The sequence below is a fragment of the Drosophila simulans genome, chromosome 2L, assembly GCF_016746395.2.
Source record: "Drosophila simulans strain w501 chromosome 2L, Prin_Dsim_3.1, whole genome shotgun sequence".
Lineage (NCBI taxonomy): Eukaryota > Metazoa > Arthropoda > Insecta > Diptera > Drosophilidae > Drosophila > Drosophila simulans.
The window spans coordinates 8,040,803-8,068,442 of NC_052520.2; the positions used below are offsets into that span (position 1 = coordinate 8,040,803).

Consider the following 27,640-nt stretch of genomic DNA (forward strand, 5'->3'; position numbering starts at 1 on the left):
AGAAGGCAGAAGGCAGACGCAAACTCTCAGCACCATCCAAAGATATTCCTATTCCCCTGTTATTTCTACATACTTGAAAACGTTAAACAAGTGTTTTGTTAATGTTTGTTTGCTTTAAAGACGTCTAATGTGCATTTGTCCGAAAACAGAAAAAGAAATCCCAGAGGCCAAAAGCCAACAGCTAAATGAATGAAGAACATTTTTCAAGTTCTTTTCAGATCCACATGTGCCAAAACAGATTGTATTTGGAATTAAGAATACGTTTTTAGCTTTAACAAAGCTCGAATATTTCTATGTGCTGCATTTTCAAATTAGAATTATAATAATAACGAGATAAACAGGACATCCGCAACGTAAATATTTTAATGCTTTAAAAAATGTATCTAGATAGTATGATATTCTGGAATAAACTACAAACTGAACCACATGATTAAAAAGTTTACATTTCCAAAATAGTAAGAATAAAGTTCCATTTTCATCCACGTTATCTTAGGTTCGTTCTAGTTACCAAATTAAATTGATAGAATAGTCATGTTAGGAAAGTTTCATTATTTAGAAGACATTCTAACTGGAAATAATGAACATTTTCCCTTAGTTTTCCCGTAGGTCCTGCCAATTTATTAGCGCTAAAAGTGCAAACTGCAATTGCAAATGCAAATGTAAATGCAACTGTTGCTGTTGTCTTTGGTTTGTTTTTGTTTCTCGCGGCTGTTGCTTTTGTTGTGCGCTGGGGTTAGGCGGCACACAAGTTTTTCGCATGCACCAGTGCAGCGAGATACAGATACAAATACAGATACTATGTAGCTTAGTACCATCAGTCGGTTTGTCGGAGGAGGAGGGGGAGGCAGATTGGCTGGGAAGGTGCGGGTGCGGTAGCGCGCCTCATCATTTTCGTTTTGGTTTCGTTTTGCTAATTTTAAAATAGACAAACAATTTTTTATTTCAATTTACAGCAGCAGCTAGTCAGCCTGCCAGAGCACGCACACACTTTTAGAGCAGAGCAAACACACTACACGCTCTGTATAATGTCATATAAATACATACTCGTACATACCAACACAAACTAGACACATGACTGCTGTACCGCCAACCGCCTGGCAAACAACCACCCCCACCCCCTATGATGCTTCCACAAGCATTGTGTTTGCTCTGCCTCGCGTAACCCGGCTGCGTATTTAAATATTTATTTATAAATCTCTGGCTGATTATGATAAGCAAGATAATAATAATCACCATAACCATAATGGTTAGTTGGCGCATTTAAAGAGTGACACTTCCACCCGCTAGAATACCTTCATTATCTATCGTTCGGTTGCTGTCATTTAAATTACTTGGCTTTGTTGGGATTTCGGTGCGAGTATCTGTATCTGTAGCAGTAGCTGTATCTGTAACTGACTGCGCCTGAGTATCTGTATCTGTGTGTGTTTTTGTTTGTCAAGTGTGCGGCTGAGTTCTCTGCATTTAATTGGCATTTCTCATGCAATTTACTTAATGAACTTTCGATACGAACAATTCGACGTCGCCTGGCGTTCAGTGACCCATCATCATCCGCAGACCGGATCGATCGGTGAATCCGGTCTGTTGGGTCTTACGCTCTCAATCGATCGTCAATACGGCAATTGAATCAATCAGTCAGGCACTTGAAGTATTGAACATTTCGGGCGAAATCAATTATATAATTGGGGAATCAAGCAGAGCAGCGGAGGTCATGCGAGTTTTCCGACCAAAATAATTAGCATTTACAAATGTTATCGATTTGTTATCCCTTATGGTGGACTATGCCAATAAACTTTTAAATAAATGTACGAGTTTTTTAAGGACAACAGAGCTTTTAACAAGCGGTTTTTGTGGATGATATCCAACTTCTTCGTTCGTGGATTTTCATTTCCCCTAATTGTATACAAATGAGCTTTAACTTTTTCCGACGGCAAAAGTTTTAAATCAGATTTTCATAAAGTTTTCGAAATTGTTGGGTGTTCTGCTGGTGACCCTCAAACTGTTTGAAATTAGTTTGCGCACGATGTGGCTATCCCAGTGCATTCAAAACTGTGCTTTCACGTGCGCAGCGCCTGCTAAAAATAACACAAAATCACATATACACCTTCAAAGCAACACACTCACACACATCTAACACTTTTAGCTTGGTGTTAATTAATTTTCATTATACTCGTACTCGGTTTTTTTTTGTCGTGTTAATTTAGTGTAATTCTCGTGCACTTTGCATTCGTTTTCGCGGGGTTTTGCAAATTTTCTCTGTAAATTTTATTTTAATTGCTCTCGGCAACAACAATTTGAAAAACAACTCGGGGCAAATATATATAGGCAATGTAGACACTACAGCAAACACCATAACAAGATGATCACTTGTTTTTGCTTTAGAAAACAAAAATGATTTCATTAAATGCTAATTATTTATTGAAACAATTTGTTAGATAAGAAACTTTGTCGATTTGCAAAATATAATGCTCTAATATTAGATCTCATTTCGTTCGTGGAAACTTTTAAAAAGTACTAAAAACCGAATATGCCCATAGATAAGTTTTTTGTATACAGTTTATAAATACATACATATTTACGCCTGCCAATTTGTACGCACATATAAACACACAGACAAATGCCTTTAACAATATGTCACAAGTTTGCGTTGCAGGGGGGCGTTCGATTTTCGGAGTGGGGGGCGTTGCACGGTCGGTCTACAGGCAGTCCCATAAATTTGATTAAATAAACTTTCAGTTTTGCGCTTTTTAGACGATGCCCTCCCCTCCCCGCCGCCGTCGCATTCATTTGTTTTCAGCTCACTTCTATTTGGAGCAGGCAGGAATGCGACAAAAACTATGCTAGATGAACAAGCAATAAACCATGAATTTCTTGTTCTCAGACAGCAACAAAAACTAAGGCAACTAGCGGTTAAGCGTTTAGGGCTTGTCGGGCAGAGAAATGTGGTGCATATATGTAGATATTTAGTGGGTTAAGGGAAAGGGTTGGGATAAGGTGTGCTGTTGTACACCAGGGCTGCAAGCCATTCAACATATTTGGCTTTATAGTATAAACTTTTGCTTAATAATGTGGTTTTTGTTGTTTTGAGGGAATTTTCGCTGCGGGCTTCATAGCTTTGGTATATGGATTTACTGATTCAAGTGCCGAAGAACTTATATTTAGTTTTCATAATTATTGCATCATAACAACAGTAGCAGTAATACATAATTAATTAGAAACATAAACTAAGGAGTGAACAACTTATTCAACTTAAAGACAATTAACATTGTGAAACTGCCAACGTTGCGTATGAGCAATACAAATATTACGTATACGCAAAAAAAGTAAGCATTCATCACGGGAATCGTAACAACCAACTGAAGTATTTCTACGAATGCATTAAGTTATCTGTTCTCGTCTTGCCCATATTTGTCATGATGTGTAGCTTTTGTGTTATATCATTTTCCACAAGCTTCTATTTTTTTAAATGTAACAATGCGACTTGAGTACTTTCTATGACCATTGAATTTTTTATATTGTTAGCATAAACGAATTTTTAAAGAGGTGACAGCCCTGGCACCTGTAAGGTACACATAAATTCCTTTAAACGAGAGTGTGTGCGACAGTGTTGTATAAATTTAAATTATTGTTCAGCTGTCTGCTGTCTCCTTTCGCCCTGTCCCTCTCTATCTGCCTCTGCCGGCTGCAATATGCTCGTTTGTGTTGTGTAGCCCCGTCTCCCTCTAGCCCCTTTTGGCCGTGTGGTTGGACTGTCCAAAGTGACAAAAGCATTTTCGGGGGGCGTTGGATGGGGAAAATGGGGCGGTGGGTGTTGGGTGGCGGTGGGGCGGCGTATTAGGCTTTAGCGGTATCGCGACTCGTGCATGTAACATGTTTGTAAAATAAATTGTTGTAGCTGCTCTTCTCGCTCTCTCCATCTTTTTGGCCCAAATTTTTCCCTCTCTCTCGTTGCGTGCATATGTGTGTGTGGAAAATCTACATATCCCTACGCTTAACCCTCTATGTACCCGTAGGCTGAATATGAACCATAATAAGATATTATTTATTAAAGAATAATTTAAGCGTTGAAAAATGTTTACAACACAATTTTTGGTTATCATGCTACTATTTTTTTTGGACTTTTCATATACCCCATCCAGTTTACCTTATGTCAAAATGGCTTTTTCGGGCAAATAGGGGTTAATTCTGATGCGAGTGACAGAATAAAAGAAGGAAAATGCCAGCAGCTGGCAAACGAGACGTAAACATAATTTAACATCAGTTATGTGCAAACGTGCGAGTGTGTTGACATGACAACGATAAGGACAAGGATAAAGATAAAGACATTGTCCGACCGCTCGCTAACTGCTTTAATCAGCTGATAAGATTGTGCGCTTATGCTGTGCTGTAGTATGTTCCGTTCGGTTCGGTTCGGTTCGGTTCGGTTTATTTTTTATCACACTCGACGACAGTCCATTTTGTAATACATCCGCAGGGTATAGAGTCGAGTGTGCGAGCAAATACAATTACACTAATATTTATGGGGCCCTGCTTCTGTGTTATCACTTGGGCACTTACCGATAACAGCTCAACAAGTTATGATAGCCTTCGCAGCAGGTACATATACATATGTGGCTATATGCAGTTAAAACTGGCCGAAATTGACGTCACTGATGCAGTTTAAACCAGACCAACCATTGACGTCATTGTTTGCGACTATCATTCCTGATGAGAATAACCCGAAGGTCAAGCTAAAATCCAATTATCAAGTTTTGAGCAGAACAATGAAACTAAACTAAATTTGAGATAAAAATATGCGAAATTAAAAATGGCAAGAAATATTTTCTTGTTTTCGGGTAAAATTATAGGAAATTGTTATTGATGTCTAAACATTTATATTTTTATATCACAATAAACATGTTGATAATGATTTGACTAAGTCCATGATATATACGATTATCTTTTGCCATAAATAACCTATATTATATAAAATTAAAGAGTTTTTAGGATACCCAATGTAGTCTTAAAGTTATTTCAACGTTAAAAACGGTCTGTTTACCCAACTTTTGCCCCATGTCTCTTAGTTGCCTTGTATCGATTAAGTTAACATAATTCTTTCAGTGGAGTAAGAAAAACCAATTATATCGATACATAAGTTAATGTTAATTTCCCCCATTACGTAAAAACATTTTCTGTTTATGTTAGTTTATTTTTCATCCGTTGTGTTTTTTCTTTGTTTTGTGTGTAAATGTGTTTAATTAGCCTTCTTCTCTTTCCCCCCAAAAAACCAAATAAAACAACCCAAAGCATATGAGCATTTCGACTAGATTAATTCCAACATTGATATATATTTTTGCAACTTGGCGCTGAAATCAAATAATCGAAAGCAACCTTTTCGATAAATACCATAAACGGGAAAAACACACATAATATAAGTCATCACATATACAATTATATTATTAGGAACTACTGCTGATCGATTTTTGTTTCTCCTCTTTTTGCGTTGAGTTTCACTTATATTTTTTGATTTCGAATCGTTTTCACTGGTCAACGAAATTTGATCGGAATTTCCATAGAAACTGGTGATTGCAACTGTATTTTCCATAAATTTTATGGTCTGAAGTAAAGGTCTTTGCTTTTATTTCATGACTCAAACAATCTGACTTGTTAATTTAAAAAAATTACATTGCATGCACTGGTCTTGTGGAAATCAATTAGGTTGCCACGGAAATCTCTAGTGCTCATAAAAAGTCGAGAAATGCGTTTTTTTTCTGTGGCACTCGGTTCTATCCGTTTTCTGTTGACCAGCACTGTTCCTAGTCTAGTTATATGCTCATTGTGAGACCCTTAAACCCTATACCAACGTTCGCTTTTTGTTGTGGGAGCAGCCAACGACCTAAGCAAGGAGTCCACAGAGTTCGAGGAGTCGCCGACCATCTACTACGGCGACCCCGTGGTGAACCTGGGCCAGCCCTTCTCGATCACCTGCATAATCCCGATCACCGATCAGATTCATTGGCTCAAGAACGGGGAGCCGATCACGCGGCACAATCTGCGGCACGGGCGGGATGATCATGCCTACGTTCTGTCCGAGAGTGCAATCGAGGGTGAGTATTGTGGCGGAGGACTTGATTCCGGAGGCGTTGATTCCACCACTCATCTGGTCATCTGTTGCTCCCGCTAAAGGTGAGAAGCACAAGATCGAGGCGCACCTGAGTGTGCGGCATGCGCTCAAGGTGCACGAGGGTCGCTACCAGTGCAACCGGCGACGCGGCAGCTACATTCTGCACGTGCGGGATCCCAAGGGAGTTGGAGCGGGAGCGGGCGAACCCACCGAGTCCGGCTATCAAACCATTGACGAACTGACGCCCAACTCAGCGGATGATTTCTTCACACGAGCGTGGCTGGAGCAGCAGCAGCAGCAGCAACAACAACAGTTGCCCCACCAGTCGCACAAGCTGCACAAGTCGCATTTGGGCTACGGAAATGCCAGTCTGTCCGGGTCTCAGCCCTGGCATCCGTCGGCCGGCGGTGGCGGCGGTATCCACCGCGTTTACTCGGCCACACCGCCCGATTTTCCACCTCCGCGCCTTAATCTGCTGGAGCAGACGGTGGCGCCGCCAGAGCCACCGACCATACTGTACAATCCCAATCCGACGCATCCCACTGCCAGCGCCACTGCCACGGAGACCAGCGTGCTCCTGACGACGGCGCACCACCATGTCCACCATCAGCAGCAGCTGCAGCAGCAGTCGCAGCACACGCTGAACGCCTTCCAGCTGCCACTGCCGCCGCGACCCAATCCCGGCCAGAATGAGCGATACCAGACCTATGCACCGCACTATGTGCCACCAGTGGTGGTATCGGGAGCGGGCGCAGGCGCGGAACCGGGAGCAGGAGCATCAGGAGAGCAGACCACCATTTCAGCAGCCACTAGCACAAGGGCCATGATGGGTGGCGGTGGTGGTGTTGCTGGTTCGGGCTTTTCCGCGGGCGCCAGTGGCCCAATGCTGGGTGCTGGCGGTCACATGCTGATGGGTGGCCAGGGGCATCAGGTGCATCTGCAGCACCAGACGCTCTTGCCCGTCAAGATGGGTGAGCCACACGCATACACGCAACACTCACACGCTACACACACACACACACACCCACTAAGCTTCTAATTCAACTTGTATTTGCCCACCTTGTTGTTGTTGTTGTTCGTTTTTGGCTTTTAACTCGCTCGCGCCGATCGAAACTGCCATTGTAATTGTTATCGTATCAAAACTACAGCTTTGCTCCCATTTTTGATATCAATGTTTTTGATAAAGTAAAAGTTACCTTACTAATTTTTGAACTTTTTGCTTTAGAAAACATTTTTAAATGTAGTTTACACCTTCATATTTGTACGCATAAACCCCGAAATTCGGTATTATACCGATTTCCAAATTTTGTTAAAGCTTACTTTAAAATTACACATGGTTGACATCACTTCTGAAGTATGCTACAATATATTTTTAAATTTAAATAAATATTTAAATAAATAGATAAATGCAGATGATAGATATCTTTAAAAAATTCAGAGATTCTTGAAAACCAGAAGATTTTAAAACAGTCGATTTGTGAATTTAAAAATGGGAACAAGGTCAAGTGTCATCGCTGCAAATGTGGGCCCAACCCAAACCACCCCACCCTACCCATTCGCTCTGTCTCTTTCGAACTGCATCTGATCTCAGCTCTGGCACCACACCACACCCTTCCCCCGCGCTCTCACTGGCGTTCTCTCCTCATTAGCCCCTCTCGCTTGTTCTTTCCATCGCCGTCTCTTTCCATCGCATTAACCTCGCTAGTCTAATTTTCGTGTTGTTGGTTTTTAATTAAACGTTAATCGCTCGCCTAGCTAATCGCTCCCTCTCGCTCGCTCCCCTCACTGTGAATTTGGCAAGTTTGCTCTCTCGCTGCCGTCCATACACACCATACAGCTTACATACACATTCACATACACACACACACACATCCTCATATGGTCACACCTTTAAGTTGAGCTTAAGTTGTTTGCCTGAACTTTTTCATCATTGCCGCTCTTTCTTTGTCTATTGTGCTTTACTTTCTCTTGATTTCATTTGTTGCCATGTCCCGGGTCCTCTGTGAACCGTGTAGCTATCTCTGGTTTTGTTTTCCTTTACATTTCTTTGACTTTCTTTGCTCTCCCTTCCGCCGTTTGTTCGTTCCTTTTGTCTCTTTGGTTCTTCATTTTTTTGAACGCTTTGGTTGTTTACTCTGATTGTTGAACACACAGATGGCAGGTGCATCGATTCCGATTTCAATTTTAATTCCGATTCCATTTCAATTCGTTTCGATTCTATTCGATCGAATTCGAATTTGATTGGCAGCCAGTTTGCAATGACGCATAAGTTTACAATTGGCAGCGTTTGGCTTACGAGCTGATTATAATCAATCAGACTGCCAGATAAGGCGGAAAAACAACACGTGACGAGTTGCTGATTCTCTTTCTGTCGCTCTATTGCTTTTTGCTTGCGCTTCTTGTCGTTTGATTATCGACGATAAATCGAGAATCGATCTAAATGTTGTATGTATCGCATTTTGTATATCGATAAACATAAATTTACCTACTTTTGCTCTTTCTTACATTACAGCTAACTTAACCGATAATTAATCAACTATACTATACACATATCAAACTAATCAAACATAAGCGTAAATAATCAAAGTAATTTCAGTTCATACGCAGCGTAAACTAAAGTTTATTTGATTTCAGTCCAAGTTTCGAAATAGTACAAATGTGTTTTATACCAGACAGGATGAATAAAATTCGATTGACCAAATTGTATGCTCTTTGGTTTTATTTATACGTATTCTTTAGTTATAGTTTTAGTTTTACGAATATCCTTATATTTTTTTTCGCTCCACCTTTGATTTGGTATTAGTGATTTGTGTGTTGCTAATTCATCATTACTCTCCTAAGCAATTTAGTCAGTATTCAATACCGAATCTCAAGCGCTCATCTCTCAGCCAAAAAAAAAAGCTTCAAATCAAAAACCTCAGAAATCTCTCCAAAAATCTCCACCAAACCTCTCATACTTTAAGCTCGTTCTCAATTTATTCCTATAAGCAAATATATCTATCTTTACATACAAGTTATTAGAATAAACTTCGTTTAAGCAGTTCTTTATGTAAACGTTTTCTCGTATCCCAACATTAGAACAACCACCCTCCTCCCCGCCTCACATTTAACTAATCGGCTTTACCTATCTATACCATCTCCAGATAAGTTGGTGCCAAACTATGATAATGCCAAGCATCAAATGAAATTTTACGACATCAGATCGCCGCTCGTTCTCAGCTGCAACGTGAAAGACGGTACGCCGGGCGGCGTGCTCATATGGTAAGTCATTCCGACGTTCCCCCATTTGGGGATACGGTGTCATAAAATATCCGGGAGTTGTTCTAAGCCAGAAGAGGATGGGTCCCTGTGTTTGTGTCTGTGTCCGTGTCCCACATAGTTAGTAGTTATAAGAGCAATCATTTTAATACGGCACAGCTAAGCACTTTTGCTTAATTATGTTGGCCTGACTGCCTAACTGACTGCCTGACTGACGTAAGCTGGCAAACGAAACATGAACGAACCGAGAAACACACTGCACTTGGAAATATACTATACTTACATCGGACGTGAGCTGCATTGTGGTACAAATCAAGTCAAAGAAAAAGTACTGTAGTAAATTCTATAGTATTTTTATATTATTTATTAAATGCATAGTTTTGTAGCTGCACATTCATCTTCAGATGCTCTACTCTATCCCAACCCTTGCACAAATTATGTGAATAATTAGCATACCCTCCTGCAAGGGTACAATAAGGTGCCATTTCTGCGAGTGTGCACAGTTGAGTGGGTCTGATGGGTGGCACTTCTAGGGAAGGCGGTTACTGAAAAGTGCCTTCCTGTCTGGGACCAGTAACTGTTGGTGGCCAAAGCTCGGAGCTCTGTGGCAGGGTCTGGTAATGGTAATGACACTTCTGTTCATTCCGGGACCTGTCCGGGTCTCTGGTTCTCGTTCTCGTTCTTGTTCTTGTTCTGGGGCCAGGGCCAAACTTTGCGTGTGCCTCGGTGTGGAATTAGTCTTTGAATAATTGGCAAAAGGCGTAGAAAACGGCGGAGGGCTTAGAGAAAGTTTGGCCCTCGAGTAGGTGCAGCACGGATACTCGGCGATAACTGTGGAATTCATTTAGATAAATGAGTATTTTCTATAAGCATATATCTACAGTGGAAAAAAAAAAACAGAAAATAAGCCGTGAAGTAAGGAATTCTTTGGGTTCTATTATAAGTTGGAAACCTTGTGTGTTTATCATATTTCCTATTAAAAAACTAATTCCGTATCGTGTATTTCTCACGTGAATAGGAAAAAGAACGGCACCGCTGTGACGGAGGTACCTTCTCTAAGAGGTCGCTTTAAGTTAATCGCAGACGAGAACAAGTTCATCATCGATAAGACGGATACGAACGACGATGGCAAATACAGTTGCGAGTTCGACGGAGAGTCCAAGGAAATCGAAGTGATTGGTACGTACTGGCATTCCTTTGAAACCAAGAACTTTCCACTAACTGATCGTTTATATGACCGCAGCCCGCGTTGTTGTACGAGTGCCTTCAAATACAGCCGTTGTGGAGGGTGAAAAGATGTCGGTGACCTGCAGCGTTGTGGGTACCAATCCAGAGTTGACATGGACCTTTGGTGAGTATCCATTCCTACCTTGGTTCGCAATTGGTTTTTAACTTGGGTGCTTTTCTACCGACAGCCAATGTAACGCTGACAAACGCCACAGATCGCTTCATCCTCAAACCAGACGATAATGGTGTTCCTAACGCCATTCTGACACTGGAAAATGTGACATTGGAAGACAGAGGCGAATACAAATGCATTGGACGAAATGCGGCCAATGTCTACGGTGGGAACACCACCGCTCCTGCCAGCGACGTCACAACTGTGCGTGTTAAGGGTAAGTTTGCATCGGATGGGTGTGTCGCCCGAGCTTTATTTAATATCCGCGGAAAAGTCATGGTCGCCATTCGCAATCGAGATTTATTAGATATTACATTTATCTCCAAAACGTGCTCTCCGTCACCAAATTGATAAATCTAAATTGAATTTGTATGTATCATTTTGGAGACAAAATCTTTGGATTTAGTGTAAACATTATTTTGGCTAATGTAACTGAAAATAAATTGTGACCCTGATTAACTAGTAGTTGTAATTGAAATTAATATATAATTTTTTTATATTTAATATAGGCAAATTTGCCGCCTTGTGGCCTTTCCTGGGCATCTGTGCTGAGGTGCTGATTCTGTGCATCATCATTCTCATTTATGAGAAGCGACGCAACAAGAGCGAACTGGAGGAGAGTGATACTGATCCCCAAGAACAGTAAGTGTGCTACTCTCCAACCCACACACCAACCAACCTACCAACCAATCAACACCACACCACAACAAACAAAATACCAACAACATAAACTGTCAACACCAAATAATATTAAAGATCGGCAAACAAACAAACAAGAAACAAAACGCAACAGAAGGAAAAAGTTGAAATTTTAGTTTTATACTGCAAATTAAAGACGTTGAAGCTGCAGGCGAATGCAGACCAGACACCAACATAACCATACGGAACCAGATACAGATACGGATTCGGAGAAGCAAGGTACTTACGGACGGACAGACAAACGGACGGAGGTGCGGCAGCTACAACAATTAGTGAAATTTTCTTAGTTAACAATTTCTAATAGTTACCACAATGGGAAACGAAAAATAAATATGAATGAATTTTGTGTTTGACGCAAACGGATATGCGATAAATTGAAAAGTTAAATGTTAAGAAATTATATAGATTTTGCTAATTTTGTATTATAATGAAGTCCACTGTGCCTGGAGCGTCGCAAAGAAATTAATAAAATAACGAGACCCAGAGTAGTGAAATAGAGAGTGATCCACTAATCGTTGTGGTTTCTACTTTTTTCGATGTGTGCTAAGCGAATGCAAATATATTCGTGATCCGTATATTTGTTTCGCCCAAAACTCTGACAAACACAAAACGGAAACGGAAACACAAAACGAACGCACACAGACAGCACTCACTCACACCAACACATCCGAGAGTTAAAACAAAATATGTAGTTCTCTAGATATAGATACTATAAACTTAATTCATCGTAAATATGCCCTATAATTTCTTGCTTTATTCAAATCGAAAATTCATTTTTCGCTGAGCTTGTTTCTGTTGCTTAAAAAACTACAAACGAAACTTATTGAGAAATAATTACACGTACACAAATCCTTTCTTTTTATGTCAAAGTCCAGTCCATAATATTATTACTATCATGTAAAGGAATAGGACAACAAAATGTTATCAACTTTGTTTTTAAGTACTTATTGTTTAATTATATACATTTAAAAGAAACCCACATTAAAAACAAAAAACACAGTAGTCAAAGCAAAAGTTGTCATTTTGCTTTGAGAGATACAAAAAACAGAATTAATCGTTACTTATGTATATTATAAATCATTATATAAGCTTATTAATTTCTTGGCAGTGAATAAAACATACACACGAAAACACAGAAGTCGTAGCTCAACACGTTTGCATTGATTTGGAATTATAATTAGAATTATTTGTATATTGTACACAAAAGAGTATTTTCCCCGCCACCCAATGCCCCTCAACCCTGCCCCTCTAGTTGCGCACTTTCTGTTTTTCTTGTCGCCTCTGTTGATTTTGCTGTGTATAAACTCGATAACTTTATCATTTCTATTCTTTGTATCTAGTATCTAAACACTTGTGCTATTCTCTACCGATTACAACTATCCATTATGATTTTGTGAGTTTTGAGATTGATTTCTACCGAAATATAAAACAAACAACAACAAAAAATACAATTGTAAATTAAACAAATGAAAACAAAAAAAATATATAAAAAATAAACAAAAAAAGAACAAAACCAACCAATTTGCATTTTTATTATTTCTTCCACATTTTACGTAGTGCTACCCTGTAAATGAACTCTCTTTTATTTCTTAGATCCTGATTTCTGCTTGCCTGCGCCTGCCTTATAAATGGGGTCAAATATCCCCAGTGAATCTTTGTTTTACTTCTGATTTGGTTTCAGTTGCTGATTGACTTATGTTTTGCTGTTCTTGACGATTTTCGGTATCTCTGAGTGATTCGTCCTAGCTGATAATCATGGAAAGCTAATCAAATGTATCTTTCATTCTTTTCTTATTTTCCCATAACTATCCATATGAATTGTCGAATAAACCAACATTTCTTTTGAGTAGTTGATCAAGTTCGCTCTCTAGTTAAAACTAATTTGAATGAGAAATCCTAAAACAAAAACTGAAAACATGTGGGAGAACCTGCTGCTTGATTCGATCGATTGATTGGTTGACTGTTTTCTGCAATCATCATCAAAAAAACTGAAAATTCAAATCTAAAAAACCAAAAACCGAATGCCACCACCAAAAACGAAAACAACCCCAAAATAAAAACCTCGCCCTCGATCAATTCTCCATGAACCCGCCTTGACTAAATAAATCTGATCCAAAATGTGCCCAGCGTCAACTAACATCAACAACTACAACTCCAAAAACAACAATCACTGCAATAATTTACCAAAAATAGTAAAAAAAACCTACTAACAATCGGAATAGCAATAGCAACATCTACGGCATCTGCAACAGCAACAACCAAAGTAGTCTAATTTTTGTACTAACAAACCATTTTAACTATTTGTTTATTATTAACTTATTTTGCATTGGAGCATAGACAAGTTCATTGAGTATTTGAATGCGATCCCCTCTATTATAAAATCTATCTGTGACCTTGACATTTTACGTTGACTTTATTCAAATTCGTTGATAAAACCCCAATCCAATCACAACAACATGAGCAAACCATCACTCAAGACCTCCAAACTAATTCAAGTGATTTTTGCAATTTATTCTTTATTGCAGGAAAAAGAAAAGGAGAAATTATGATTAAAATTCCTAAGTAAAAGAAAGAACACACCGTATAAAAAATAACAAATTAAACAATATAAATATGAGCAAAAACCCACTAACTGAAAGTAAAATGCATTAAAAACATTACATAAACTACATAAAACTAGCGAGATCGAGCATGGTAATGATACCGAAATAAGGAAAACAGTCACAAGAGAGAAAGTTGTGTATCCATGTCCCTGTCCCAATTTCCCAGCCCCAGCAAAACAGCAAAATTTGTTTAGCAAAATTGTATTTTATTAATGAAATATAAAGGAAAAGCAAACAATTAATATTAAACAAGAGGAAACCGAAGTAAATCTAAAATAATATTAAAATGGAAAGTGATAGCAGTTAAACGAACACTAATAAGAGAATATGAATAGACGATGGCAGAATAAAGGAACTTTAGCAATTAACCTTAAAGTGAATCGTTAACTCCAAGCAAAAATGTCGCACATGCCACCCCTTTTCCCACGCACCCTCCACCCGAACAACAGAATAATATTGTACATAACCTAAAAAGTTGATAAAAGCTGAAGAAAGGGCACTTTCTTCTGTCTCTGCCCGACTCACCGTAGAAGCGAGGCTCTGTCTCTCTCTTTCCTAGCAGGAGGACTCTTTATACGACTATGATTTTTTAGGTAGCGATATTTTGAGGTTAGTTTTCAGTTCGAGACGGAACTTAGCAAAGAACGCAGAAGAAGCAAAGCGGAAGCGGAAGTAACAGCAGCCACATCTGAGAGCAAGATGGCGGAGGAGAACAGGATGGAACTCGATTAAATGGGAGACCGTTTGCAAACGACGTTGAAAGAACTTTGTTTATTTAACTTAGTTAATACGGTGTATTGAGAAAAACTGAAGATGAACTTTTTAAACAATTAAGTAGCGCGTTATGAGTATATTTTTAAAGGATTAATACCACAACTAGTAGCTGATGATGGAAAGGTAGACGAAGCGTTGGAAGCGAGAACATTGTATATTGCATAATTTTAGGAGAAGAGGATGGACGTAAATCAGATGCGTACTGCCAAAACTTGTAAAGTTCAGTACTATTTGCTTAGCCTCATTTTTGGTAAACAAAAAAAACTAAAAAACCAAAATCAAAACACACTAAGAACTAAAAACAAATACAAAAAGAAATCATAAGCTCTGTTAATTCATTTCTGTTGTTGTTAAGTTCGGTTGTTTATGTATGTATAATGTATGTGTATAAAAATCGAATTGCGAAAGAACTTAAGCGGTCTTCAATTCACACCCTAACTCGTAATCATAAATTATAAATTTGTATGACTTTAATTTTGGTTAAATATGTACGTTTTCATTTTCGTGAACCTTTCGTTGTTGATTTTTTCGCCGCCACCAAAGCTTTAAATATTTACATAGTAAACTGTGTTCTCAGCAAAACGATCAAGTTAATGAAATGAAATTATGTTAAATGATAGAAGACGAGACGATTTGTATAGTAAACTAAATGAGCATAATAAACAGAACCCTTGATAAAACCAACAAAGAAATGTTCTTGTTATATATATAAATAAAGAATATATATATATATAATTACTATATATATACATACATATATATATAGATCACGTGTGTGTGTGTGCATGTTCGATTACATAGTTATATACATATGCGATGAATTACAAAAATAGATGAAGTGGGGAAAGGTAAATAATAGCCTAGAGAGGAGACTTTTTGGAAACCGTCGATAAATTCTCGTGCATAAGTTTTTTATTCATGTACAATTGTTGTACAGTTTTTGTGGCTTATTTGTGTATAACAACTATTAATGACAACAACAACTACTACTTGTATTACAATTGATATATTATGCATAACTGTACATTAAAGTGAGCCCCTACCCCTTACTTCGCCTCTGAACCCCCTTCATTTTTTTTTTTACTTCTGGGCTTGGATCCATCCGACCAACCGACTCCCCTAGAAAACATCCCAGACGTCCTTGAACCTCTTTGAACTGAAAAGCGAACCCAACAACACGAACAACAACAGCTACGATACCTATTTACTGCTATATTGTATGACGTAATGTTACCCACAACAACAGCAACAACATGAACAACTAACCATACACACGTAACTAACTTTAAAGCAAACCAAACCAAAATCAACTTCGGAACACTCGTCAACTATGCTATATATATGTACTTAAATATATATATATACAACAACATACTAACGAAAGGATGCAAAAACCAAACGGAAACTATACATACTTATAAAATATACACCTATATACAAACAACCACATACGCAGTATTGTATGTCTTTTTGTACAGAAAACAAACGACAAACTACTAAGCCTGACAACAAACAAATCGTGTATCCTAACTACAAATCCTCAGATAGAACATATGACGCCTCCACTGCACCACAACTCACTCACCAACCCGTGGAACTGCACATCCATACCCATTTTTATCTTATGGTCAGGTCTCCCCTATCATTTACCGATCACCGACCGACAACGATCCATTGTTTACCCATCAATTGTTGCTAACTATCGAACAGTATAATCAACAAATGCAGAATTTCTTGGCACACACTTTTGAATCTCACGCGGTAGTCGCTTCATGAGTAGAGCAGCTAGATGTGAACATCGGACGGAGCTCTAGTTGAGTTACACAAGAAGGAACCTTATATATATTATATATATAACATATAAATAAATAATATTAACAATTACATGTACTTTTAATTAGACGCATAAGCCAAATGTCGAGGGGAGTTAAATCACAAGCCGAAACGAAAGCTAAGACTAAACCTAAGCCAGAAAAGCGGTTCGCATCGGTATTCCCACGATTGATAGATACAATTGACAGGTTAGGTTCGAAATTCAGGAAGGTCCTCGGTTTTATATACATATGTATTTCCGCAGCAGCGAGTATGCAACTTAGAGCTTGTATATTTGAAAATTAAATCACAACTGTCTCTCTTCGACTTCCCGTACAGTGCGTTTCGGAGCTGTAAAACCCAAAAACAGCAAAAATGACAAATGCCCCCAAAGTTATACTATCATTATGCAATGAAACCTACAATTTCAACACTTGTTATGGCATTGAATTCACTTGCAGCTCCAAAACACATTGTACGCGAAATCAGAGCCAAATGTATGTTTATTCAAAAATATTCTTTTTGGCGGACGGACTCACTGGCAAGTCACACATTTTGTATGAATTCCGGCTCTGGGAAGGAGCTAGCTTCCGATAGATATGGAAATGAGTATATGGTGGAGGAGCCATCAGCCGGCCAGGCTGAGATTCCTGCGAACCGAACCCAGAAAAACCGAACTTTGTTTTCCGCAGGCGCCCAGAGTAGTGCTAATGAAATCTGTAGGAGAGACACTGTAGGAAAACAAATAATTGCCTTAGGGTTTCAGTAGAAATAAAAACCAAACATTAACGTATAATTTACCTTTTAAATCATTTCCCTTATCGGCGTCTTTGAGCAAAACGTGTGACTTGGCCTTAAAGCGGGTGTGACATCAGCACTCTAGAAACCAGTTAGAACTACGGGTAAACACGGTTCGCCATAAAAACCGATACCAAAACCGAAACCGAAGAGCCGAGTGCAGTTAAATATTCTGTAATCCACGCTAGTAACCGAATGTCACACAAAACACACACATGGGCCGCCGGAGGCAGATGGAATCCTTCCGGGATGAGCTAGATATATAGGATAGCTAACCGCATAAGCCTTTAGGGGAGTTAAAATGACAAGCAGATCAAATCAATTAAGTGCCAGACCCCCGCCCCTCTCCTAGCCAGACTTCGCCGTATGATAACCAAAATAGAACTCGATACCAGGTCCCGGGAAAGGATTCCAAATGATTCCGGCGCAACCCTATGCGAAATGTCTTCAACTAGAGCGAACTCGAAACCGTTTCAGAATACTAATCGATAAAACTATGATTTTTAGCAATTTATATAAATTACATATATACATACAAATACATAGATAATGAATTATGGAAACCGAAGCTAAAACTAGACCTAATCCTAAATCTAGACCGAAGAGAAATCACAAACAAGTCAACAGGGCACAGCGCTTCTTAACTATATTAATTTCGACAAGCAGAACTTTTTCTAAACCTAAACCTAAAACAAAACCAAAACCAAACCAAGAAAATGTAAAACCAACGCTAATCTTAAACTATAACTAACTTTTTAAACTAATATTGAAATTGAACCCAACAAAGTGTTCATTAAACTAAAACCAAAGGAATACATATGTGTATGTACGAGCATGTATATGTACTTAAAGTTATACATTAAAGAAACACAACATTTTGTATGGCTATGGCAAAAACAAATCCGAAAAAAAACCGAACAAAATACAAAAAAAAAAAAACGAAATAAGCAGAAGATGGTGAAAAGAACCCAACAATTTAGCTAAGTAATTTAATGTAAAGAGTTTATCGAATAAATTGAGAGACAAACCAAAAAACAAAAAACAAAAGAAAACTTTAATGAAACTTTCATCAGATTTCTAACGAACTTTACGAATTTCCAATAAGAAGAAAACTGCGCTCTTTACGCCTATCTACCGAACATCTCTTTACATAGACATTATATGATATAAATATAATTATAATGGAGGATTAGGTCCGGGGAAACCGGGACCGAGGCCGAATACTTACATAAGCATACACTTGTTTTTAGCACTAAATGAAATCTCTTGCGTTACTTTTGTTTAACAAATACTAATTAAACCAGATAAATTAATATACATACAAAACATACTATAAACATACATACTATATATACATACATTACATATATATATAAATAGAGTTTTTTAGATCGAACGCCCGACGAAAGAAACAAACCCCTATCCCCAAAACCAAAAGTCCCGGAAACTAAACACGCAAATCTCGTCTCATCTCACGGATGTGCTACACTAAATTAGTAACTAAACTAAACTAAAACTAAACTATTGTTAAACCATTAAACACACGCATACATACACGAACACACAAGTCATTAACTAAATATTACATGGCGGACAACAACCAAGTTAAAAGTTTAAGCCAGTTTAAGCGAAATCAAAGTGGAGAAATGAAGTGGAGATATGGAGAAATTGAGAATTTGCAGCCGCTGGCAGTTAGAACTTGAAAAATCCCCGAAAAGAGGCAGTTAGTAAATTAAGTGAAAGTGAGCCGAACGAGACCGTTAGTGCAGTATAATAAACAACAAATTGTATTATATCTAAGCCCATGAAATTAAAACAAAGGTTAAACATAATGAGAACACGACAAAAATGTTAATTACAAGCGCTAAACAAGTAAATAGCTAACCCAAACCAAACAGAAGGAGCAACCAAGGCGGCGTGGCGGCTATTTATTATTAAAAGTGATTTATAGGGCAGAGTTGAAAAGCAACTTTCAGCTAATATAGATTAATAACAAATAAAGACCGAAAAACCACAAAAAAAAAAAACAAATATTTTAAAGCAAGCGCTTGAATTGTACATTTTTACAAGGCAACTGTACATTAAGCGCCCACGGCATTAAGTAAAAAATAAAAACAAAAAAAAAAAAAATAAAAACCAAAAGAGTTGACAAGCACATAAAACAAAAGCAAGAACATAAAAATATAAAATCCAAAAAAATATACGAGACAGCAACGGAGTGTGCGGCTGCTGCCCGGACACACATGAAGTTGCCTAGCCAGAACGGAAATGAGTTTATTAAATATATACATTTAAAAATTCATAAACAAAAATCATGAGATGGAAAAGAAACCCAAAAATTCGTTGCATAATATTTAAAACGAAGGTAGTATTAAACTCGATTGCCTAATTCTAATATTAAAACCAAAAGAAAACAAAAAACTATAAAAACATTAACATTAACAGTAATAATAATAATGAAAACAAGAACAACAAAAAATGTTATTATACTTATTATACCGATTAAAATGAAAACAAAAACAGAAAACCGACAAAAAAAATGAAACAAAACAAATTAAAATAAAAATTTTATTTAGATTAAAACCTTGCACTTTCGCTGATCTAAACGCACAAGCGGAATCCAAAAGGTAGGTACATACATGTCCAAATTGGTAATACGAATTTGCTACCAATTTTGACATAACTGCTAACAAGAGGACTTTCAGTGAGATAAATATTTATTATGTAGTCGCATACAGTTTATTTTGCCAAACATAACAAGAGTAATCAGTAACCCCATTTCGCAAATACAAACCAGTTGCCAAGTCGAAAGAATTCCATGTCGGGGCAGCTCAAGGTGGCTCCACACTGCGGATGCGATGAGGATGGGGCAACAGAAGATGTGTGTGCTCAGGTAACCGACGAGGCAAACTTGTCGTCGAGGCAGCCGTCCATCCAACTGGAGGTTGGCGATAAGACCAATCTGACGTCATAAATTAACAACGCTTAACAGGTGGTAATAATAATTTTTGCTTTATTTAAAAACGTCACTACAAAGTTGGTTGGTTGCATCATGGTTAATGGTTAATATTTGATTCAGATAACACGCAAGTCTGTACTTTAAAATGCGCTACACAAATAGATCGTAGTTAGATTTGTATAGGTATTAGCCATAGCTTATATAGTTCTTTGTCTTTGCGTCTCGAAAAGGTACTAAAGGAATCAGCTGACTGCGTTTCGTTCCTGTGCCAAGCGGTTCGTAGGGTTTTATCATGGTTATTCGGCTTCGGGGCAACGCCGGATAGACCTATTGTATACTTCATAGCTCAACTACAAAATACTTTTACAAATATAAATATATATATATATGTTTAGGTATGTATGTAAGTACATAGATGCTTAGTCGTTACATCTATGCGAGGGAGGGCTAAGATTAACATTCATAATTTATGCACAAAATAAATATATATTCAAACGGTTCGCGCTTAAACAACTAAGAAAAACATCGCACAGCTGTCACCAGTCTGGATGTGGACTTGGTCTCTGTCTGTGTCTAGGCATACTTTCACTCTTGTCCATTCGATTGTATTACATTGTCGTTTGATGTGGCCGCTGCGCAGGATCGTGGCGCCTGCAGCAAGTCCGTGTACTGGAGCAGTGCTTCGCGCAGCGATCTCGACACTTCCGGCGACGTTGTTGTGGTGCAGTCCACCAGGTATGGATACAGGCCAATCAACTGATCCCAAGCCGGCTTGTTGACTGCGAGAAATGAAACATGTAAGTTGCATTGAATCTTAGGTAAGTCGTGTATATTTTACCCTTTGATGCTGGCGCTTTTTTCATGGATACCACAAGTGTTGCAATGGCTTTTAGCACAAACGATATCTCTGATAGCCGGAACCTGACAACAAAGTAATTTACATGAGTCATATAAGTATTCGAGGACTATTTTTAGTCTAATCTTACCTTGGAAGCGGGCACTTTCCGCTTTGTCTCTCATCGTCGTTAAACCGTTTGAGCACCTCTTGGAATCGATGCAACAGGGCGGTGACTGCTAGCCTGCCGGCAAAGTCCTTGCCACCTGCTCCCGCGGCCCCAGCAGCCAACACATTGGCGTTGAGACGATTGTTGTTGGTGTTGGCATGGTCCTCTAGCAGCGAGAACTGCAGAAGGGTCTCGAAACACGTTTTGGCAAATATCTCGCGCAGCTTCCAGTCGGATTCGTAGCAAATGTTCGTGTCTGAGGCGGAGTGTATAGAACCCTTGTTCAGCAGCACTACGATCTGCATGATAAACTGGTGTGGCATTTCGTGGGAGTGCGGCAACACCTCGTCCCTCAGCAGCTCAATAACCTGGCAATCGATCGTTTCATCCAGCACGATCTCCTCGAGTCCGCGATCCTCGATGGTGCACACACTCGCCGGAAACAGGAACTTGTCCAGGGTGTCGGCCAAATCGTCCCACAAGCTTGCGAAATGCTGCGGCTTAGCTCGCGCCACCTTGAGGCCAGTATGCAACACGCTAATCAGACTGGAAATGGCCAGCTTCCATGTGCTAGAGGACAGACATTTGTACTTCATTGCCAGCGGCGTGCGCAGAGCCTTGACGATGTCATGCAGAATCTGCTCCTGCACAACCGGATCCTCGGTGGCCGTGGTCTGGTAAAGCTTCACGCAAATACTGATTGACTTCTCCCCGAAAGGTATGTAGTTCATGCTGACCACCTCAACGGAGGCATTGTTGGCATAGTGGCCCGAGGTCTTGGCATACTTGTGCTCCACACTCTGCTGGAATGTGGGCGGTGCGCAAGCGAATTTACTGAAGATCAGCAACTGCCGGAAAATGGCAGGGATAAGCTGGCTGATGTGGGAATCGGTTTTTGTCGCCTCCTATTTAAAGATTATTAATTATTTATTATAATGGATTGTCTTGTAAATGCTTGCCTTCTGTATAAGTTCCATGCAATCGAGAATGCCATCGTGTAGCGGCGTCAACAGGGTGTCCGACACAGTGGACATGATGTAAGGAACCGCATCAGTCTGGACGGGAATGCACACAGCGTTCGTCAGTACCGTGCAGAACTTGTCAAAGTCTGCTGCACTAAATCTGAAAGCATTTCAAATATAAATTAATTTTGTTGAAGCAAAAAAACCAAAAAGATATTAAGCATAGCAAATGTATAAATCACCAAATTTAAAATGAAAAGATCTGATAGATATTATTGGGGAATTTATGACAATGCGTTCTTCCTATGTAGGTCTGTCTACTAACTTGACTTGAATGTGCTGAAAAATGGCGGGAAAGATTTGGATCAGGGCGGTGAGGAAGGCCTGACTGGGAATGTAAAAGTCCTCCTGAGTTTCGGCGCCATTGCTATTTTGCTGCTGCAACTTCGTTGAGGTCGATGTGGACATTTTGGTGCTCTCCATGCCAATGCTAAGCCAAATGTTCCAAGCAATCTGCTCAAAAATAGCGAAGACAAAAGTCCATTTAGTACAAATGTACAAAAGACAACCACTTTGGGTGACAACTATCGCATCTTAATCTCTAGACTACTCACGGTCCAAATTTCCTCGTCCTGCTCCTGGGCCGTCTGAGGATCCTTCAATGCCCTCTCCGTTCGCTCTGCTGTATTGTGGTACATGATCTCCTGTAGAGACTTTAGGGCAGCAAGTGAAACTTCACCATTTTTGCTCAGCGCAGCATTCTGGATGAACTCTAGGATTAGGGACCAGGCTCGCTCAAAATCACCCAGCATCTGAAGCAGCTCCCGTTTTGTATTGAACACCCTGCAGACGCCCGATAGAGTCAGCACCTGCGTTTCTGCCCACTGCTTCTGGGCGGTGTTGCGCGAGTGATGGATAAGAATGTTGCCACTGGCGTCCACCTTCTCGTTGCTGGCCGAGCTGCTTAGAGCACGCACGTTGTCCAGCAGCGGGAAGAGAACTTGCCAGACCAGCGCCTGCCACGTGGGCGGATTAAGCAGGCTGCCGTGGGCGGAGATGGTGGAGAAGAGCGTCTGGCCGGCCGATTTACGCACCGCCGGACGCAGATCCACACACAGCTCGCCCAGCTTGGCGTACAAGCACATCCACAACTTATCGAACTGCGGCATCTTCACTGTGCCTGGGAAGTCGGGCAGAATGGACACATCCTGCAGCTGAGTGGACATTAGCTTGTCTTGGTTTTGATTAAAGAAGTCTGAAATATTCCACTGCAATCAAAGTACACAATTAACAACTCAATAATACTATGTATGCAATAGTTTATCTAAGATGTATAACATATCTTACCATGAGACCGATAGCCGTTAGAGAAATATTCAATTCCTGGGTCTGGGAGCCGAACTTAGCAGCAGTGCTGATGCACAGGGGCAGACACCGCCATGGCATCACGGTCAGGAAATCTGTGATAACCAGCTGCAGGCATTGGAATGCTGTGCGAATTAACGGCTCGCCATGGTGCTCGTTTACAGCACCAATGATCTCAATAATGGCTGGCCAGCCAAAGGAGAGGATTTCCCCAGCAGTGTTTAGGATCTGAAGGACGCAATCCAGCTGTCGCTGACGTACATCTGCGTGCAGGACAGTGGACAACTCAGAGAGAGGACTCAGCAGCATTGTTTGTAGTTCCTAAACGAGAAAGGGGTACATTTGCATTTTGTTGTGGTACTATTTCTTTAAAACACTTTTCAGTGACGTTCTACATAAATTGTTAAAGAAATACAGAAGGGTAATCTTACCATGTTCTCCTTGAGCGGCGTTTTGTGCTTGAACTGTAGGGCAGACTTAACCAGGTAGGTAATGGCTTCCACGCCCCACTCCCGCATTCGAATGTGTCGATGTTGGCACACCTCCAGCAGGTGATTTGTAAGTGGTCGCCACAATACCTTTATGCGGGGCATATTCACTAGGCCAGTCTCTAGCAGTTTGGCTACTGCAAAAAGCGATGGTTCCCGATTGGCATACGCCAGTTCCATGGCCTCGTGGGAGAGTTTGCACAACGCATCGATCAAATGATGCAGCGCTACGTCGTCCAGATATTGACTGGACTCGAACAGCTGGCTAAGCATTTGTGACAGCACCGGAAGATCAGCCATCACTGCCGTTTGAATTCCCACATTGGCCTCCACAGCTGGCTTTGGCATGGCCTGAAGACTGCCTCCGGTAGAAGGCTTCAGCCCCAAGATCCACACTAGGTGCTGCAGCGTCTGCAGCACAATGTGCCAGGAGGTACCCAAAATACCACCATTGTTGTGCGCCAGGAAAAGAATAGCTCGCATACACTGTAGATTCTTGTTAGTCAGCATCACGGGCGCCTGCATCACGCTGTGGGGCAGCGATGCCGATGGCAGTGGTGTGCCCACAGCCACGATCTGGGGTCGGAAGTCTCCTGCATCGCCACTACAGCTATTGATGAACTGGCTGCTTAGATCTTGACTACCACTGCGCGTGTGACCTGTAAATGAAAGGTTTCGTTAAGCTTTGCTTTGCAATAAGTATATACAATTCGGTACTCACATCTTAGGTCACCATCCGACTGTGTGGTATTGGCAAATATGGACATGGCATAGTGGGGCGGAAAGGAGGCGCGGCACATGGCCATAATAAAGGCGTCTCGGGGCTGCAGTTGCTCCAGCATTCCGCACAGAGCTGCATAATTTTGCATAGCCTTGAGGATATTCTCCGTGGTGGCCTCGTCAATCGACGTCTCCACCAACGGAATAAAAGCGCTGAGAAGGGCAGACCAGCTGGAATTCACCAGTTGGAGGCACAGAGGCTTGTGCTCCTCCTCAGTGATCACTGCCGTATTGTGGCTGGGATGAAGCTCTGGGGTTCGCTGAATGACACCTCCAATCGATCGGGTCATATCCAGTAGAATAGCATGCCCAACCGAGATACCATAACTGTCGGGAATATTCGATGCATCTATCTTATCCAACATTTCCAAGCTGAAAAATAAAATTGTTAATAAGATTTTAAGCAAATAAGCTGATATTTCAACTTACTAAACCGCCTTTGAGACGCCTGGCGCATAAGTGGCTACCAAGGGAAGGTAAGCACCTCGGAACATGAAGCCACATTGATTGCTTCCCGACATGGCAGTCAGCGAATTGGCGACTCCATTCTGCTGGCCATTCAGCATGGCCGATGCATTAATCAGGGAATATCTTATATAGCTGCCCATGGCAGCAATCATGTCGTGCACAATGTTGGTGGCATGATTTTTTAAGTCGTACGACTTGCAGAAGAATGCAATCAGTGAAGAGCGCGTCACCAGCTTGTGGATAACCTCAAGGGCCAGGGCACGCTGCCAAGCTGGCTTATCCGGATCCAAGAACTTGATAATCAGCGACAGAAAGATCTCACACTCTGTTACCAGTATGGTGTGGTATTTTTGTATAAGTATAGCCACAAGGCGCAGCAATCGCATGCTGATTGGGAAATAGGGTTTCTCGGCCGGCACAGGAGCGTTTCCATTGCTTGGTGCAGGCAGCTGGCGATGCTTGACGTTTGGCGAGAAGAGCTTTATGACCAAGGCACAGACTCGTTCCTTAAGTAGCAGTCGGAAGTCGTTACTCTATTGAAAAAAGGAATTAATTAATGTATATAGTTATATTAAATGTGTGCCTAATATATGAAATCAAAAAGTGAACCTTTGAAACTCTGAAATTTCAGACTTGCTTTTGCTTATTTTCTGATCTAAACGCCCACAGAAGTGGCACAATTGTTTAAGTAATGGAAATTGAAAGACTTGAAAGTCGTCTAGCCCGATTTGCAAACATACCTCGTGAAACACGGCACTGAAGTTGGTCAGCACGGCCTCAAGTAACTCCAGACCAAAGGTGCGCGTCATTTCGGTCATGCCCAACAGCCAGTAGGGCTGATCCGCGTTAACCAGCTGAACTAGATCCTGAAATAGCAGGAATGCATCCGAAGCAAAGGTTTGCACATCCTGATTTCCGCCCTCTCCCTCAGCTGGCGCACCACTGGACTGTTGCTGCTGGAGACTGGAAACCGAGTCTTTCTCCAGGTACACTCGCTCAAACACCAGGGACACCAGCTGACGGATGGTGGCACCGGCCGTATTCACAATTGTGGGATTTTTGGCGTAGTGCAGGCGAAAGCACAGAACTAGGGCCTTGGCCAATGTGTCGCCGTGCACCACCGTATTGGTGGTCAGCAAAAGAGTTACTGTTTGCAGCACTTTGACTTCCTCGATGTTGTTCTCCATCAGGGTCCACAGTGCGTTGGTGATGTATAGGGCGCCCTTCTGGTCCACCACCTGCTGGGTGATAAGCCGTTGCATCATGCCCAAGCAAAACTGGAAAAGAAATGGCAAAGCAATTAGATATAATTACTATATAGTAAAATGACTGCTCCTACCTTGATGATCTTGAGGTCCTTGGTCTCGCATCCCTGCACCAGCGGATAGAGTATCTGGTTGACGGTGTAGTACACCGAGTTTTGCTGGCTGCTGCCAGCTGTGCAGAGCTTGGAAATGGCCTCCTCGCACGCCTGATTGGGAATTGGAAACGTTAGAGTTAATGGGCAGGTGGAAATGTCATAAAAACAATTTCATATGCGCTGGCTATCAATTTCATAATTGCGTAGAGCAAGCACAGGTGGAACCAGAGCAAACCACCCCCCGCCCACCGACGTCCTACCACCACCACCCAACTGGGTTGTTGGGTGACACACACTCGTGTGTCGGCGGATAAGTGCCGCAATTAGACAACCACGGCCGTGAATCACACGTCAGCAGGACTCACCTCCTTGATCTGAGGATACTTCTTCTTGGTCTCCAGCGAGAGGGTCTTGAAATCCGCCTGCAGGGCCTCCACAAACTTGTGCACGTCCTGGCCACCGCACCCGCCCCCGCCCACAAACGACATGGTCACTGGTTGTACTCGCTCCTGGTCACTTGACACTCACTGCACCGGATGCGTGCGACATTTAAGTAGCGCGACCGATCCACGCATATGCTACGCAACCACTTTGGACTCTGGAAAATGCAATAATAATGCAGCGCACAATAAAAGCCGTGAAAAAATTGTGATTCGTTTTGACAGCTGACGTACACAGTGCAGAGTTGCTAGTGGTTGGCAACGCGAGCTGGTCATGTTAACTAACATAAGCAGAACCATCATCAACAGTGGCCTGAAAAGCGCCCTTAACAGAGCAGGAGTTTCGGTGAAATTTTGTGGGTCGCCGGAAA

The 27,640-nt window shown here is 40.8% G+C and overlaps 2 protein-coding genes and 1 pseudogene across 14 annotated transcripts in view; 1 reads left to right on the plus strand and 2 right to left on the minus strand.

Moving 5' to 3' along the window:
- Positions 1–19,590, plus strand: part of LOC6731436 (neuroplastin) — a 32,662-nt gene extending 13,072 nt beyond the window's left edge. For 9 of the 13 annotated variants that reach the window (XM_039291851.2, XM_016179746.3, XM_039291845.2 and 6 more), the window contains exons 3-10: positions 5,865–6,083; positions 6,163–7,071; positions 9,244–9,361; positions 10,377–10,537; positions 10,602–10,709; positions 10,774–10,974; positions 11,267–11,399; positions 13,982–19,590. In XM_039291851.2, the coding sequence (XP_039147785.1) occupies positions 5,865–6,083; positions 6,163–7,071; positions 9,244–9,361; positions 10,377–10,537; positions 10,602–10,709; positions 10,774–10,974; positions 11,267–11,399; positions 13,982–14,009 (1,877 nt within the window). In that variant the 3' untranslated portion in view covers positions 14,010–19,590. Of the gene's footprint in view, positions 1–5,864; positions 6,084–6,162; positions 7,072–8,612; positions 8,807–9,243; positions 9,362–10,376; positions 10,538–10,601; positions 10,710–10,773; positions 10,975–11,266; positions 11,400–13,306 lie in introns of those variants that run through there. The other 4 variants (XM_039291876.2, XM_039291886.2, XM_039291883.2 and 1 more) reach the window with 4 other exon arrangements.
- On the minus strand, positions 5,007–5,913 carry LOC27209459 (annotated as a pseudogene).
- Positions 19,591–20,436: 846 nt separating the features above from the next.
- On the minus strand, positions 20,437–27,532 carry LOC6731437 (protein MON2 homolog). The gene is made up of 13 exons (XM_016178699.3): positions 27,195–27,532; positions 26,809–26,940; positions 26,210–26,746; positions 25,431–26,002; positions 24,943–25,373; positions 24,165–24,880; positions 23,716–24,054; positions 22,983–23,636; positions 22,694–22,881; positions 22,366–22,528; positions 21,389–22,311; positions 21,241–21,323; positions 20,437–21,181 (listed from the first exon to the last, which is right to left on the minus strand). The coding sequence occupies exons 1-13, from the start codon at positions 27,315–27,317 to the stop codon at positions 20,988–20,990; spliced, it is 5,055 nt and encodes a 1,684-aa protein (XP_016024069.1). The 5' UTR covers positions 27,318–27,532; the 3' UTR covers positions 20,437–20,987.
- Between the last annotated feature and the right edge of the window lie 108 nt (positions 27,533–27,640).